This window comes from Paroedura picta, chromosome 2 (assembly GCF_049243985.1).
Source record: "Paroedura picta isolate Pp20150507F chromosome 2, Ppicta_v3.0, whole genome shotgun sequence".
NCBI classification, from domain to species: Eukaryota; Metazoa; Chordata; class Lepidosauria; order Squamata; family Gekkonidae; genus Paroedura; species Paroedura picta.
Window position 1 is genome coordinate 149,494,588 of NC_135370.1, and position 16,329 is coordinate 149,510,916.

At 43.3% G+C, this 16,329-nt stretch overlaps 1 protein-coding gene across 8 annotated transcripts in view; it reads left to right on the forward strand.

Moving 5' to 3' along the window:
- Nucleotides 1-16,329, forward strand: part of TTLL5 (tubulin tyrosine ligase like 5) — a 138,984-nt gene that overhangs the window by 76,230 nt on the left and 46,425 nt on the right. For all 8 annotated transcript variants that reach the window (XR_013228535.1, XM_077323273.1, XM_077323274.1 and 5 more), the window contains one exon: nucleotides 6,963-7,117. Coding sequence is in view for 7 of the 8 variants with exons in the window: in XM_077323273.1 (XP_077179388.1) it covers nucleotides 6,963-7,117 (155 nt within the window). In the remaining variant the exon portion in view is untranslated. The remainder of the gene's footprint in view (nucleotides 1-6,962; nucleotides 7,118-16,329) is intronic.

Genomic DNA, 16,329 nt, shown 5'->3' on the forward strand with positions numbered 1-16,329 from the left:
AAGCTTATACCCAGTAAATTGAACTTTACTGGTCTTAAAGGTGCCACTTTATTATGCAGTCAACGTCTCCTTGTTGACAGTCTTGTCAGAGAAAACTGCATGTGACTACAGCCTGCTCCTCCCATCTGGGTTTAGTTTGACCAGGGTAAACCAGCAACGATGTGCGCAAAACTGAAGAGGCAGGTGAACAATAGTATTTACGCTAACAGGATTTAATTTTCTCAAGTGGCAAGCCTTTTTAAGGACCTCCAAAACTTCTCCTTTCTTACCACAATCTTTACTACTAGATCTTTTAAAATGCCTTTTTGCTTTCCAGAGCAGTGGAGAATCATAATTTGGAGTAGCCTTCTGGATTGTGTTAATTGACATAAACATAATCTTAGAAGGACTCTGTTGCTCCCTGTGTTCAGTTCAGATTCCCTGGAAGAATCGCATACTAATGTGTGCTCTTCCAGTACTGCTGACGTATCATCCTCATTAAGACGACCAAGCTTAGAAAAATCTTTTAAGATAGTCTTCTTCAGCCTTTCTGGCCGGACTCCCGTCTTTAACCCTAGCTTGCAACCTGGGATGAATTTTTAACTTTTAACCATCTATCCCAGCCTTTCACCTTCTTTTTCACTGTCTTTCCCATCAGTCTTCCTTGCCCTGTTTACTTAAAATGAAAATAGTAGTGGGTGTGGTCCATGACTGCTAGTTGAAGACTAACGTGTTAATAGACTAAAGGTGCCTTTGGAGCAGGACCATTCCTGCTGTTCTCCAGCTGTTGAGGCCTGTGTGCTCTTGGACCTTGTGATTTGCAGGAGGCTGCCAGCTGAACCAGGCTGAACTTCAATGAACTTTTGTTGTGGGAAGGTTTATCCCTGATCATCAAACATTTGGCATCTCCATGCCTTATTGAAATAGCTCCCACTGAGAAGGTTTTGAAGCAGAGAGTACTTAATTCAGAGCTTGACTCAGTAACAGCAAGAGGCAGTTCAGCCATCCGTTGCAGCCTGATCTCTCTCTCCGCCCCCTCCCCCCACCCCCCCAGTTAAATGAATGCATACGCTGGATACAGTACAAACGAATCTGCAAGTTTGTCAGGTTTCCCAGGAATGTCTCTGGCAGGTCTTTGTCTGGAACATTTTCTGGAGACTAGAACACTTCTATGCTTTTTTCATGCATGTGCATATCCTGTAAGCTGGTAATCTCAGCAAGCTGGGAGGAATGTCATGGGCCTTTAGCCAGATCAGCTTTGGTACACGCACAGATTTCACACCTCTCAAACCTATTAGTCCTTGCTTTCTGTTTTCTTTTGGCTTTTATTTGCAAATTCAAATGCATGCCTGAAATGAGCTTGCCTCGGGGCAGATTTGTACTGTATGGGTGTGGTTGAAAATCAACCTCAGTTATGAGCAGAATGGCATTTTAAGTCATGACCCATCCCCAACCTTCTATAGAAACCGATTATTGCAAGTGCATGTCACCAGTATGTTAACCTTATCCCTTCCCCCATAAGTGGTCATAGGCATGTTTACTAAATTGATGGGGGCATGTCAGCTCATCTGGTACATACAGCTTGCTTTTCTCTTTGAGACTTAAAACAGGTAACATGGTAGTAAGACATTGCAGTCAAATAACATGGGAAATTAACAATGCAAGAGAGCCAGCTTGCTGTAGTGGTTAGGAGCGTGGACTTCTAATCTGGTGAGCTGGATTTGATTCCCTGTTCCTCCTGCACATGCAGCCAGCTCTGCTGGGTGACCTTGGGCTTGCTACAACACTGATAAAGCTGTTTTGACCAAACAGTAATATCAGGGCTCTCTCAGCCTCACCTACCTCATTGGATGTGTGTAGTGGGGAGAGGAAAGGGAAGGCGATTGTGAACTGCGTTGAGACTCCTTCTGGTAGAGAAAAGCGGCATATAAGAACCAACTCTTCTTCTTCTCCAATAGACTAGGATTACAAAAATTAGAAACAGTGCAAAATCCGACAAAAAATAAAAACTGTCATAGCAGAAACAAGAACAAGATAATACATACAATAAACAGTGAAATACACTACAATCTTGTTTTCTTTATAAAAGCACTCTGTGTTTCATTAAACTGCAGCCTCATGCTCTTTATAGAAATATATTGTGATTATGAAAAATATTTTGCATAATGTTTTTAATAAAGAAAGGAAATATGTAAGAACCTGTTAAGAGAGGTAAGTTTGGAGACTATAATTTTGTATTGTTCAGATTCCATTTTAAACCGGGGTATTTTTTAAAAGGCACTCTTGAAAGCTGATTTACTAATGATCATCAGATTTTGTTTTTAGATCATTTTTATTTGTCTAGTTGGGATGTACGCAGAACTTGGCTAATTTCTTCCAGCTCTCCTAATTGCGGCTTTAAGATAAAGATAAAGATAAATTCTTGTGCAATGCTGGAGTAGGTAAAGTGCAGTTGAAGCATCCTGGACATAAGTAGAGCTGGGTTGATCTCCATTTTTCTTGTGACTGTCAGGGTGAATTTATCTTAATTCTTTTACATATTTAAATGCTTTATTCTACCCTTCTTCCAAGGAACTCATAGTGGTTTTTATTGTTATAAAACCTCTGTGAAGTAGGTTAGGCTGATAGAGAAAATATGTGTGCATATCTTTGGCTAACAATATCCAGTGATTTCATGGCAAAGTGTGGATTTAAGCCCAGTGTCTTTACTGCTATAGTCACATTCTAACCAGTACACTACTCGGGCTGTTTTGAATAAAGTCATCTTCAATATACATCTGGCACAATCTGATCCAATGTTCTTTGTGTCAGCAAATCCCATTTCTTCCAGCAACTTATTATGTTAACTAGATATTAAGCCCGCTGTACCCGAAATACAGCGGGCGCTAACGGGGTGGGTGGATGGATGGGCAGAAGGAAAAAAGGGAGAAAGAAAGAAAGGGAGGAAGACAAAAAGAGCAAACAAGAGGGAGAGAAAGAGGCAGAGAGAGAGGATGAAATGGGAAAGGGCAGGGGTGGGAGGAAGGGGGGAAGGATCTGTTGGGGGAGGGCCAAGTAGCGATGAGTGGGGGGTTGAGAAAGGTGGGTGGCTGGGTTGGGTGGGGGCGGAAAAGTGGGGGCGTATGTGAGCGGCGATGGGGGGCGGGCTGGGAAGTGTGCACAGGGGAGAAGGGGGGGCCAAAAAGTGGTGGCGTAGGTGAGCAGCAATGGGGAGGCGGGCTGGGAAGCGTGCACGGTGGAGAAGGGGGGGCGGAAAAGCAGTGGCGGAGGGTGGGAACAAAGCAGCGGCAGCAGAGTGCGGTGGCCGGGGGGGGAAGGAGGGTGGGGGGAGGCAAGGGTCCATTGGAGAGTGAGCCCACCCACCCCCATCCTCCAAGGTCCGCATAGTAGGGCGGGCGGCTGCCTACCTGCCTTGTCAGCAGACAGCTGGGAAATGGTGGCTGTCAGCCGAAGGTGGGCCAGGTTGGGAGGTGGGTGGGTTGGACAAGCGGAGGGCCCAATTGGCTTGGCCCTCCGCTTGTCAGTCTGGGGGCAAGGGGCCAATCATTCCCCCCCCCATCCCGGACTGAGCCCTCCCCCCACACCCCTTAGCGTTTTATAGATTCCATGTTTTGTTTATATCCTGTTTCTTTAAATTCTTTATTTTAACCTAAGCTAGCCTAAACTGGCCCAATCTTATCAGGTCTCAGAAGGTAAGCAGGGTAGGCCCTTGTGAGTAATTGGATGGGAGACCACCAAGGGATACCAAGGTCATGATACAGAGACAAGCAAAGTCAACCCACCTCTGAATGTGTCTTCTTGAAAACCCTGTGGGGTCTCCATAATTCAACTGTTAAAAGTTGATGCATGTAAGCATATATATTTGTGTGTGTGTGCCAGCTTAAAAATTTATCTCTGCAAGACTATGGCTATCAAGTAATTCAAAACAGAGCTGCTGTGTAGAGGTGTAGTGTATTACAGGAGTGTCCAAGGAATCTACCAATCTGGCAAGCTAATTATAACAGCTGAAACAAATCAGTGCACAGAGGAATAACTATCAAAATGAACCAAGCTGGTGGGCTGGCTCGAATAAGCTTTCTGTGTGTGTGTGTGCTCACATTTGAATCTATTGCCTGTATTTAATCCTGCTGTAATTTAAACACCTGTCTATGTGGAATGTGTGAAATGTCCTTACCTGCCACATTCAACTGTTTACACACCTGCCTGCCTTGGAAAGAGGGCTTTAAAATAAACAGCATTTTGTTATTGGAGGAGAAATGCACCAAGGTGGATAGTGGGAAGAGCTGAAAAGATGAGATGGGAGAGTGAAACAGCTGGCTTCAGTGCACCTTGGTTCTAGGAGGAAAAAACAGAATTGCAGCTGAGAGGTTTCTGATTGGAAGTCAGTCTCCTTAGAACCAGCAGCATGCACAAATACTTTATAAAAGAAATGTAGATTTTCATTCAGGCTAAATTTTCCAAAGTAAGCTCAGTTACATGTAATTTGTATTAGGCATCTTGTAACTGTTCATTTCCCCCCAAGCAGCTTGGAATTTGTTGACAGGCAGGGGCAAGGTGGTGGGAAGATATGTAAGATTTTTCATCATGTTTACGCCATGTATTTAACAGTCCTTGCACAGGTCTAGGAGGGGGAACCTTTTATCTTAAATGACATGCTCAGTTTGCTATATTTCAGTTTATGCTAGATGTCCTGCGCATTGATACATATTGACAGCATTATTGTCACATTTATCCTGCTGTTCCACTAGGAAAAGCAGTGTGGGGTATGTAGGCTTATTCCATCCTGTCTTTTCAGCAAGCCTATGAAGCAAATAAACTGTAAACTGATCTCTCTCATCTATCTTTTCACCTTTATGTCCTGTCCCCTGTCTTGTCTATTTTTGTTTGGGGAGGGAATTGCAAACCTGAGGGCAGCCCTGTTTCTTTATTGATGGAAGCCACTTTGATAAGACAATGGTTGGAAAAAGCTGAATAAAAATGTATCAGATAAATAGGTGGGGTTGAGATAGTGTCTTGCCCGCTGTTATCCAGGGAAATAGGCTTTCCCCATTTTGATTGGAATTTTTAGTTTCCCACACTCAGACCAGCATTCTTGTCACAATAGCCCACTGGGTTTTCCTTCAGATTGACAACTTTTAGAATCATAGAATAGAATCATAGAATCATAGATTTGGAAGGGGCCATACAGGCCATCTAGTCCAACCCCCTGCTCAACGCTGGATCAGCCCTAAGCATCCTAAAGCATCCAAGAAAAGTGTGTATCCAACCTTTGCTTGAAGACTGCCAGTAAGGGGGAGCTCACCACCTCCTCAGGCAGCCTATTCCACTGCTGAACTACTCTGACTCTATACCCTTTCAATTTTATCTACGTCCTTCTTGAAGTGAGGCCTCCAGAACTGCACACAATACTCCAGGTGTGGTCTGACCTGTGCCATATACAATGGGACTATGACATCTTGTGATTTTGATGTGATGCCCCTGTTGATACAGCCCAAAATGGCATTTGCCTTTTTTTACCGCTGCATCACACTGCCTGCTCATGTTTAGCACCCCAAGGTCTCGTTCACACACAGTGTTACCTAAAAGCGTATCCCCCATCCAGTAGGCATGCTTTTCATTTTTCTGACCCAGATGCAGAACTTTACACTTATCTTTATTAAATTGCATCTTGTTCTCATTTGCCCATTTTTCCATTGTGTTCAGATCTCGTTGAACTCTTGTCTCTATCTTCCGGTGTATTTGCCAGTCCTCCCAATTTGGTGTCATCTGCAAACTTGATGATTAGTCCCTCCACCCCCTCATCTAGATCATTAATAAATATGTTAAAAAGTACCGGGCTGAGCACCTAGCCCTGAGGTACCCCGCTACTCACCTCCCTCCAGTCTGATGAAACACCATTTTATTTGTATTGTTGGTTCAAGAATTGCATAATAGAGGGCAGAAGGCTTGCTTCATCAGAAGATGAAATGTGAAATACAAGGAGAGCTTCCTGTTGTTCTCTCAGAAGAACTAATTTTTTGATATTGCATTACAATCCTTGGAGCTCATCTTCCGGCATCATATTATGTTGCCTTTTGGTACTGTCCATGGCAAAGATACTGGAGTGGTTTGCCATTTCCTCCGGGGAATGGTAGAGGACAGGAAGGCCTGGAGGATCATTGTCCATGGGGTCGCAATGGGTTGGACATGACTTTGCAACTAACAACAACAATCCTTGGAGCACTTGCAGATATCTTAAGAACAGACTATTTCTGTTTGCAGTTGTTATCTCATCAGCTAAGAGAATGTTCTGTTAATTCTACTGTTGTAGCTTCTGAGCATACCTTTGTTATAGCAATTCCACGACTCCTCTGCTCTTACAGAACATCTTTCCCCTGGAGATTTTTTTTGAGACTCACAGAGGTGCTACCAGATGTTATGTTGGGCTGAGGTTACACTGAGGTGGCTATCTTATTGTGTCAGTGTTTGTAAGCTATCTCTTTTGTTTTTATTGCTTATGTTCTAGTGTAAAATATGTTGCAACCCAGAACTCTTGGGACAGGGTGGAGTTGGATAAAAATCCCTGCAAATGCTATTTTGCTCATAGAGTTCATTTTACCACTGCAGTGACAGAAGGATAGGGCCAATCTCCAAAGAGTTTTGCAGTCATGTTATAAATATTTTGCTTTTAATATTACTATATTCTTCTCTCCTGCCTTTCCTCCAAGGAGCTTAGGACATTGCATATGCCTCTCCCTCACAACAACCTCATGGAAAAGTCTAGGGAGAAAGAGAGTGACTAATCCATGGTGACCCAGTAGATTTTGGGAGCTGAGACTAGTCCACATACACTTTTCCCTGCAGTATCCTATGCCATACTGCCTCTCTAAATACAGGCAGGATCCGTTAGATATGGAAAATACCTTGACTCACATCTATTCTAGACTTTCTTGTTTCTAAAAATGAAGTATTTGCCATCTTCTTGTCTTTTTTAAAATTTTCAGCTAACGAACTTAAATCTGATGAGCGGAGCTATAAACAGAGCAAATGCAGCCTCTCCTTCCAGTTATCGGCCGCCATTCATCCCAGGAGGTTCATTTTGGGCCTTTCAAACAGACACACATACAACTGACTACAGACCTGTATCTTTGGCTCTGAGGTAAGTTTTGACTTTGGACTCACAGGGCTAAAAAGGCACTTAGTAGCACCTCTGAGCATTCTTTATTCACAGGATCACTGGAAAATGACAGATAGTGGAGATGGTGATAGGTGAAACTCTTTTCCTTCCTTCCACTGTGAAACTTGAAGAGATGTTTGCTCAGTGCAGGTATTGTGGTTCAGTTCAGATATAACACAAAGCTTTGGCCTATTTTAACAGGGTAATTTGTGAAACCAAGATTTGGCTCTCAGCCAGTTACTCAAACCTGACTTGCCCTGACAGATCCTAACTTTAGAACTTTATTTTTTTCTTGCCTGCCTAGCATTTAAAGACCCAGAAGCTATTCTGGACTGCATGGCATCTCCCAGTGGATGCTCCTGTTTTATGCCAGTGACAGCAAGAGAGGCCAAGGGATGACCTAGTTCCTAGGCACTTCCAGTGGTGGCCTACATAATGGGGTTGAGCATCCAGATCTGGGCCTGTGCTGTCTGTAGCTGCTGCCACAAGTAAGGGAGGAAGTGCATGTTCCCAAACCTGTCCCTGTGCCCCCCAGAATTGATGGGCTGGAGACAGAATTGATGGGCTGGAGTTAGGAGGGAATGAGGCTGTCTTATCTCTGGATGATTTGTCTCTGAGAATAAAATCAGAATCCAGTAACACCTTTAAGACCAACACAGCTACTCATTTGAATCTGTCTCTGAGAATGCAAACAGATTTATCTTGTGCTCCTGGGAGTGTATTAGACAACATACAATCTTTTTTCCCCTATAAGAATGTATAGAGAAGTTAACCCAGGTGGGCTGGGAGGAAGTCCCCTCCCTTGATACTCTCCCTGGTAATTGTAACACAGTAAACTGCTGAGATCAGAAGATGGTTGTTGAGGACTCTTTGGTCTTCTGTGGGCTAAGTGACCTGAGCTTCCTCGGATTTATCTCATTTCATATATCATAGTCCTCAGCCTTTTAATAATATTTCATTCTTTTTCAACTTGATGACTTTTTGTAATTGTCAGAACAGAATCTAATTTCAGGGAAGATGATGGGAAATTGAGGTGGGAGAGGAAAAATAGGCTGATGTCTGCAGGAAGTACTTTCCACTGCTTTCCTTGGCATTAATGAGGGGTTTGCTGGCTTTAATGAGGTCTTGCCAGTTTGGTTGCTTCATTCCATAGCAGTGCAAAATAGGGTGGTATGTGCATTTTTGCAATAATTATTACAGACTCTCCTATTTAACTTGTAATATGTGACCTTTAGATTTGTTTTTGCACACTGCTGTTTATTCAACATCCAAGCGACATGATTAAGCTTTCAGTTTTAACTCACCAGTAGCACATTATATGTACGAGGTGTCATGAAATTTATTGAAGCCAATTCTTATTGTTGTTAGGTGCGAAGTTGTGTCCGACCCATCGCGACCCCATGGACAATTATCCTCCAGGCCTTCCTGTCCTCTACCATTCCCCGGAGTCCATTTAAGTTTGCAATTGAAGCCAATATTTTCAATTAATTGTTTACATAAAATACATCAGTCTTTTCTGCAGTTCCTCAATCTTTTCTGCAGTGCTCATGAGCAGGCCTGCAATGGCCATTGCATTGACACATGCTGTATCCAGGTTATCTGGTAGAGTGGGGTGGCAACTTTTGCTCATCCTAGGATACAAATTTATATCCCTACCCTTGTTGGGCTTCCTCATATCTGCCTTGAGCAACGGTTTCACATAGGCTTTTCTGTCCTATATTTGCTGTGAGGGGAGAGGATGCTGCTATTGAATCTGATGGTTCTGACGCTACATTGGATTCAAGTCCAGATAACAGGGTGGGCAAGCCCTCTCTGGCCTTTCCTGTGGAACACCTCCATATGTATGGGGAGAATGCTGGTAATGGAGAATGCTGGCATCTGTTCTAGGCAGCAGCATCCATCTTATTCTTGGTAGCAACAATGCCTAGGAGCCACTCTGAGCCTGAAGCAGCTCCTGGCACCTTCTGTTGCAATGGGTGGCCCTGGAACTTTTCTGAGATTCTTCTGCCATACATTTGGGCTCAGAGCAGCTTCTAAACTACTCCTCTTCAGCCTAGAGCCTTTCCTGGTGTCTGCTGCCACTACAGCTGGGCAAGAAACCACTCCTAGTTTCTATTACCACTGAGCAAGAAGCAAGGCCCATAGTGATTCCCTGACACAGTCCCCCCCCCCCACTCCTATGGTAAGTGTGTTGTCTGCACATGAGCAGATGCCTTTCTACCCCTGTTTTGCCTTTGAGGGAGTTCTTGGTGCCAGACCTGAGCAGGGTTGCTAGCTGGAAAGTTTCCTGGAAATGTGGTGGAGTTGGGAGGAGGGCAGGATTTTGAGAGGGGATAGAGCCAAATATAATGTCATACCATCAACCCTCTAAAGCAGTCATTTGATCCAGGGGGGACAGATCTGTCATCTGGAGTTCAGTTGTAATTCTGGGAAATCTCTGGGTCCCATCTGGAGGATGGCAGCCCTAGACCTGCCAGCAGCTTCTATGTGACTTACACTACCCAAATTGGATGACTCAATAAGGCCTCACCAGTTGCTCATGTTCAACAGAAGCTATTCTGTAAAAGCCAGTGTGGTGTAGTAGCTATTTAGAGTAGGATCTGTTAGACCGCAGTGGCTAATTCAGGGCTGTACTCTCTTAGGTTACTCCAAAATCAAGTGAGCCCCCATCATATATCTAGAGAAAAACTCTTGCAGAAATCGAGGAGCTCTTGAAAAGTAGTCACTTCGAGGAGGGCAAGGACTGGTTCCTGTTGGCAGCAGGGGACAGGGCCCACAGTAATCGCTTTAAACTACATGTAGAACATTAATGAGTGCTTTGTACTGGGCTGTTGTTGGATGTTTGCCTGACACAAGCATGAATCCAATGCAGACAATGAGATTCAGGCTTTGGAGGATTAAGCAGCCCCCAAATATTGAAGCCATTTCATTGTGATAGAGGCATGGATTTACATGCCTGTTTTCTAGTGATGAGGGCATTGCAAATATAGAAATCTTGCTAGCTGTTCCTGCTATCATGTTCTCTCTTCATGTTTTAGATTTCTTTGGCAATTAGGAGTAAGATGGCAAGTTCTAACAAAAAGTCTATTTAGATATTGAATAAGACCAGAAAGTAGAATTGAAGAGTTTCTCTGTTGTATAAATAAGAGCTTCAAACAGTTTATAAGGCATCTTTGCCCCCCTGCTTGGAGGATTATGAGCAGCAGCCTCACCCTTTTTATCCCTCTGAATTTAAATTATGCAGCCTCCTTCATCAGGTTGTTGCTGAGGTACTGTGGCTCACTGTTTCCATTAGCCTTGTGATTTCTGTTGTTCAGCTGCATGTGCTCAACACGGCAGGCAGTGCAGCTGCTAACTCTTCTGATCGGCTGGAAGAATCATGGTGTGGAAGAAGCAGAAAGATTCTTTAATAAGCTTGAAAGGTTCTTTAATAAGCTCTCCCTTTTATTAAAACACAACAAAAGAGGACATGACTTTTTTTTCTGTGGAGTTCCTGGGGTTCCGGTAGCTATAATTTTGGTGGGCTGTAGTTCCCTATGCTAGGATCGCACCCATGTGTTGTCCGCTATTTGCTGTGTTGTTTGGTGCCAGTCTTATTCCAGTGAATGTGGATTGTCTCAAAAGAAAGGTTCCTGTAAACACTGGATTACACTTACACTCATGTGAGTGGCCTCACAGTACAAGATATCTGTAACTCTTTTCCCAAAAGAATTCTTCAGCAGGGTTATGGGGAAAGCCGTTACTGTGCCACAGAAGAGGATAGATCCATTGCTCTAAGGGACAGGATGGATAAAAACAGACAGCTTGAATTCTTCGTAGCTCCTTTGTGCTGTCCAAAATTCCAAGGTTATCTGAGTTCACCAGTGCTGATAGCTTTGTAGATACCTGCTTACTTTAGGTATCAAATAGTAACATGTCCCCTGGCCAGAATTCCAAGGAGGGAGAAATAATGGCAGCCTTGCTGATAGCAGTGTTAAGTCAGGTTTCTTGCAATTAAAGTAGCTTGACTGTCTATGCAGTGGTTTTGTTATGCAACAACAGTCAAAGTTTGAAGTATGGATTGACTCTATTAATTGACTCTATTATTAATTAACATCCTCCCAAATGACTTATCTTTAAAGGGTAAAGGATGCCATGATCCTAAGGATGCCATGACCCTCAGTTTGGAAGACCTGAGCAAGGCTGTTAAAGATAAGTCATTTGGGAGAATGTTAATTCACAGGATTGCTGTTAGTCAGAAGTGACTTGACAACACTTCACATGCATTTGAAGTAATTCTGAGCCCATCATTGTAGGGTGAACCACAATCTGAGCCTCCGGGGAGGGTGGTATATAAATATAATAAATAAATAAAATAATAAATCCTCAATGAGAAAGTATCTCTGCATTTAAATCTTACATTTCCCTACCAAGTGCCTGGAAAAAAATGCCAGGGGCAGTCAAACTGCGGCCCTCCAGATGTCCATGGACTACAATTCCCACGAGCCCATGCCAGCAAATACTGGCAGGGGCTCATGGGAATTGGAGGGCTAGGCCTCAGACTGCAAAGGCTGGCAGGGGCTCATGGGAATTGTAGTCCATGGACATCTGGAGGGCCGCAGTTTGACTACCCCTGGCCTATGCCTTGGTAGTCTGAGGCCTAGCCCTGTAGCATCTACTTTCCAGATGCTGTTGAGCCATATTGTGCTTTTAATTTTTTAAGATAATGGTGATATTAATAATCAGCCCTTCTTTGGAAGAGAGTGGAAGAGTCTGTTGCAATACAGGAGATAATCTTGGGCATGTGTGCAGAATGTTAAAGGGCACAGCATAAGTAGGAGAGGGGGATGGCAGTAGACTATTATTGCTACTACTTTCAACTGTGATGGAAGAAATCTGTGTGATGTTCAGTATTCTCAGGATTTCTGGAAATCTATGGGACAACATTAGGGGATGGCATTTTGAAGACAAAGAGTTGGTTCTTATATGGTGCTTTTCTCTATCTGAAGGAGTCTCAAAGCAGCTTACAATTGCCTTTCCTGTCCCCACAACAGGCACCCTGTGAGGTAGGTGAGGCTGAGAGAGCCCTGATATTACTGCTCGGTCAGAACAGTTTTATCAGTGCTGTGACGAGCCCAAGGTCACCCAGCTGGTTGCATGTGGGGGAGCGCGAAATCAAACACGGCATGCTAGTTTAGACGTCCGCACTCCTAACCACTACACCAAGTTGGCTGTCACCTTTTAATGCTCCCAGAGTATTACAAGGTTTTTTTTTTTTACAACAAATGGGGAGGGGACAGGGAGGCAACTCTCCCAGGCAATGGGATCAAGTGTAGGGGGAAAACACTTGTTTGCAAAAAATAAATTTGGTGTCATAAATGTTTTTGCAACTCTCAGAAGAAAAGTCCTTCAAATAATTTTGGAGCAAGAGATTTTAGGAAAGTAGTATCTCAGTTTCAAACAAGCACAAGTGGATTCCATAAAGCTACCTAAAGGAATCTCATGCATCTGTTCGCTGGCAGGGGCTCATGGGAATTGTAGTCCATGGACATCTGGAGGGCCACAGTTTGACTACCCCTGCTTAGAGGGTACAGGTGTAGCAGTGATGAATGGCTGCTGGTTTTGTTGGACTTGCCTCTGGTTCTGCTGAGATCCTCTGGTTTGGTGTTGGTTTGTTGGGGTTGTTTGTGCTTGGAGGCTTTTGGCCAGTGGTTGCTCTTGTGTGTTTGCCTATTGGCTTTGATTTCTCCCCAAAGGAGACAATGGAGACAAGTAGGATGACAGGGGGCACCTTGTGAATGTCGTTTAGTGCACAGACCAAACTAATATTGGTGTCGTTTGCTTGGAAAACAGCCAATCTACCCAACCCCATGCCCCTTGGGGAATAATGGCACCCAAATAATTCTGGAATCATTGGGGGAGGGGGCATCCAAACCTGAATCTTGAATTAGTGTTGGGCAACCAGTTACCTGTGAACAGCAGTATTTAGTCTCGTCCTGAAATCCCCAAAATAACATTTTTCCTCAGTGCATATCCCTATAGTAACAAAGCATTTGCACTCCAGGGTTTCTATGGGTCTCTGGTATAGATAAGCAGCTTTCCCACCAGAGTTCTATCATAGAACAAAAGCTTCTGGTGCGAGGGTTAGAGGGAGGTGGAGGGCAAGAGGGAATGTCAGTCTTTCTATTTATAGATGGCAACACCTTGCCCTAGAGATTTATTTCAGTGCTTTTACAGCAACTATGCATGAAAGTCATATGAAAAGTTAATGCAAACTAGCTACCACTTTGGAGGAGCAGTAAAGGAAAAAAGCAAGGGTGGTCTGGTTCATGTGTTCTTGACTGATTTCCAGAAGACTGCAGCAACACTATTCGCCAACTGTCTTCTGTTAGAGAAGGTAAAATAGAGAGAAGAAGCAGTGACCAAACTAGATACTACAATTTGCATATTAAATCCAGTTAGCATATTAAATAGGGATGAGGTTAAATAGTTCCTCATCCCCAACATCCCTTCAGGCCACTATTCCAATCCTTTTCATTGTTTGGGTAGTAGAGATGGGAAGGCTGGAGAAACTGACTGCAGGGAGAGTAAGAGGCCAGTCTCTCCCATGCAACCCATCACATGAAGGGATACCTTAATCACCTCTAATTTAGCCCCCAGGTCTAGTTGTGCGGAGATACCAGAAGGTCACAGTCCAGTTTATACTGTGGGCCTTTCTATTCAGTCTTTAATTCGAAGGAGAGAAGGTGAAGAGTCAAGTACCAGGGCTGTGCTCCAACCTTCTGGTAACACAAAACAACTGTAGCTCAGTATGTCCTACCTCTTCTGTATCCTCCTGAGTAGGAGATGGACGGATTTGTCAGAGATTATTCATTGGCTTCAATTTGTATGAATACTGTTGTATAATAATGCTGCAGAGCTCCATACATGTTCTTTCTCAAGCTTATTTCCTAGATTGTATGGTTGAAACCTGGTTACATGAAAATGATGGGGTCTATCTGACTGAATTAATGTGTTCTGGTTATGTGGTCCTTTCTCAGTCCCACTCAGGAGGCCCCGCCACAAGGTGAAGGGTAGATGTCATCCTCCATGAGTCTTCTTTTCGCACATTGACCATACTGAATAGTTCCAACTGATAAGGAATGCAGCAACCCAAGATGTCAGGCAAAACATGTGTGGCAGACTCATCTTACAGTTGCTGCATTGGATACTGAGGGCGGCATATAAATAAATAAAATGGAGCTCTTCCACCAGGTCTATAGTTGAGGCTGGGGTTGGCAAGGTAGAAGGATGCCCCCCCAGGGTTTGAGTAGTACATTGTTAGACCTCCTTCTCCACCCCTCTACTAGTGGGGGTTGGGAGTGGGTTTTCCGCCATGTTGGGTTCTTTTATGTCTTTTAATGGATGATTTAATGGGGATTTTATAAGATGTATAAGATGCCACGAGTCGGCCAGGTAGTGGTGGGTAATCAATCAATCAATCAATAAAGGTATTTGTTATAACCCACAAGACCCCTCATGGCCTAGGCCCCACTGTCTCCTACTGTCTTTCTCTGTGGCAGCTTTGGTAATCTAAGTAGAATCTTCTGAAGTTTCCTTCATACAAACTGGTGAGATTAGCACCCTCCTACTCACATATATCCTAGAGGAGGTCAGGAAGGCTCCAAGAGTACTGTCTTTTGTCAAATGCACAAACCAAAAGTGTTGAGGAGGACATATTTGTAATGGAATTGATCAGTAGTGGGATAGAATAAAGGAAGACACCTTCCTATGGGAGTGGAGCGTGAATACTGTATTGCAGTAATCCTACATTTGGCACTGCTTGTGCTATGCTGGCATAGGCAGTTTGCTGTTCATGTTGTCATTTAATTTTGTATTTCTAGTCTGTGTGCATTGGCATAGTTCATTGTATATCTTACACTGTATGTTCACATTGTTGCTGATATTATCGTTCAATTTTGTAATACTAGTCCTGTTAGTTGAATGAACAATGTTCCTATATTGTATGATTACTTATCTTTCACAACCCACTTTCTGTGCTTGGTAATCCACCTTAAGTCTCAATCAGAAAGGCACCCTGTAAATAAGCTATATAAATTTTAGGCAGATTGATACTGTACCTTGCCATAGCAAAATTTCCATCTACTTAGTTACAGAATCAGACTCTGGTACTGTGCACAGGTTTTCTTATTGCATTATTTGAGTCCTATATTTGAAACAGCTGATGCTCCAAACATAATTCTTTTAAAATGATCCTCTCTCCATCTTTAGCCATGAATAGGGCTACTACTTTAAGCAAACCGTTGACGAATTGTGAGTGTTCTTTAGCCGAATGAAAATCCTAGCCCTATCCTAGTAGTTATAAATATTTCGGCTTTGCGTTTTTGTGAACAGTCAGTCATCTTCGTATTTGCAAACTGGAAGCTTGTATTCTTCAGAGGATGTCCATTCCTATTTTGTCAATGTTTCTGTGAGACATGTGTCCTCAGGTACTCCAATCAGTCAAATATGTTTTGTGATAATGGCTGCTTTAGTATTTGAAGTTTCAGATTCAGCTTCACAAACTCCGACCTCTCTTCTTGCAGAACAAAAGCCTGTTCTAGCCATCTGTATGTTTCCCTCTCGGGAATACCCTCAGCTGCTTTTACTATAAGACTCTGTACTCTAATTTCATAACCTCAGACTTGAGTTGTTGCACTTGGATCTCAAATCTCTGGTGTTTGCACCTGGCCAATGAACATCTCATTTGATCTTGGAACAGGCAGCTGTATGGCACATATGCTGTATACAGTACACTAGGTAACTTATTGTAACTCAAATTCTCCTTTCCTGCCTTTATTCATTTACTGCCTGTATGGTAGGCAGATTTCTAAAAAGAGACAAATGTAAAATTTGTTACTGGGATCTTTGTTGCAGAAGCTAATCTGTTGTTTTACTCTCACCTGCCTCATTTATTCTTCAGCAACCCTCAGTCAGTATCAATAAATCAGAAATATCACTTGAACAGTAACGGGAAGATCATGTAATGATTCTGTGACGCAGTCCTGGGGAAACAGTGTTTTCTCAGTCACTTGATGCATGGCAGCCTGAGCATCAGCTGTCCATGTTCTTTTGGAGAGCCAGTTTGGTGTAGTGGTTAGGAGTGCGGACTTCTAATCTGGCATGCCAGGTTCGATTCTGCACTCCCCCACATGCAACCAGCTGGGTGACCTTGG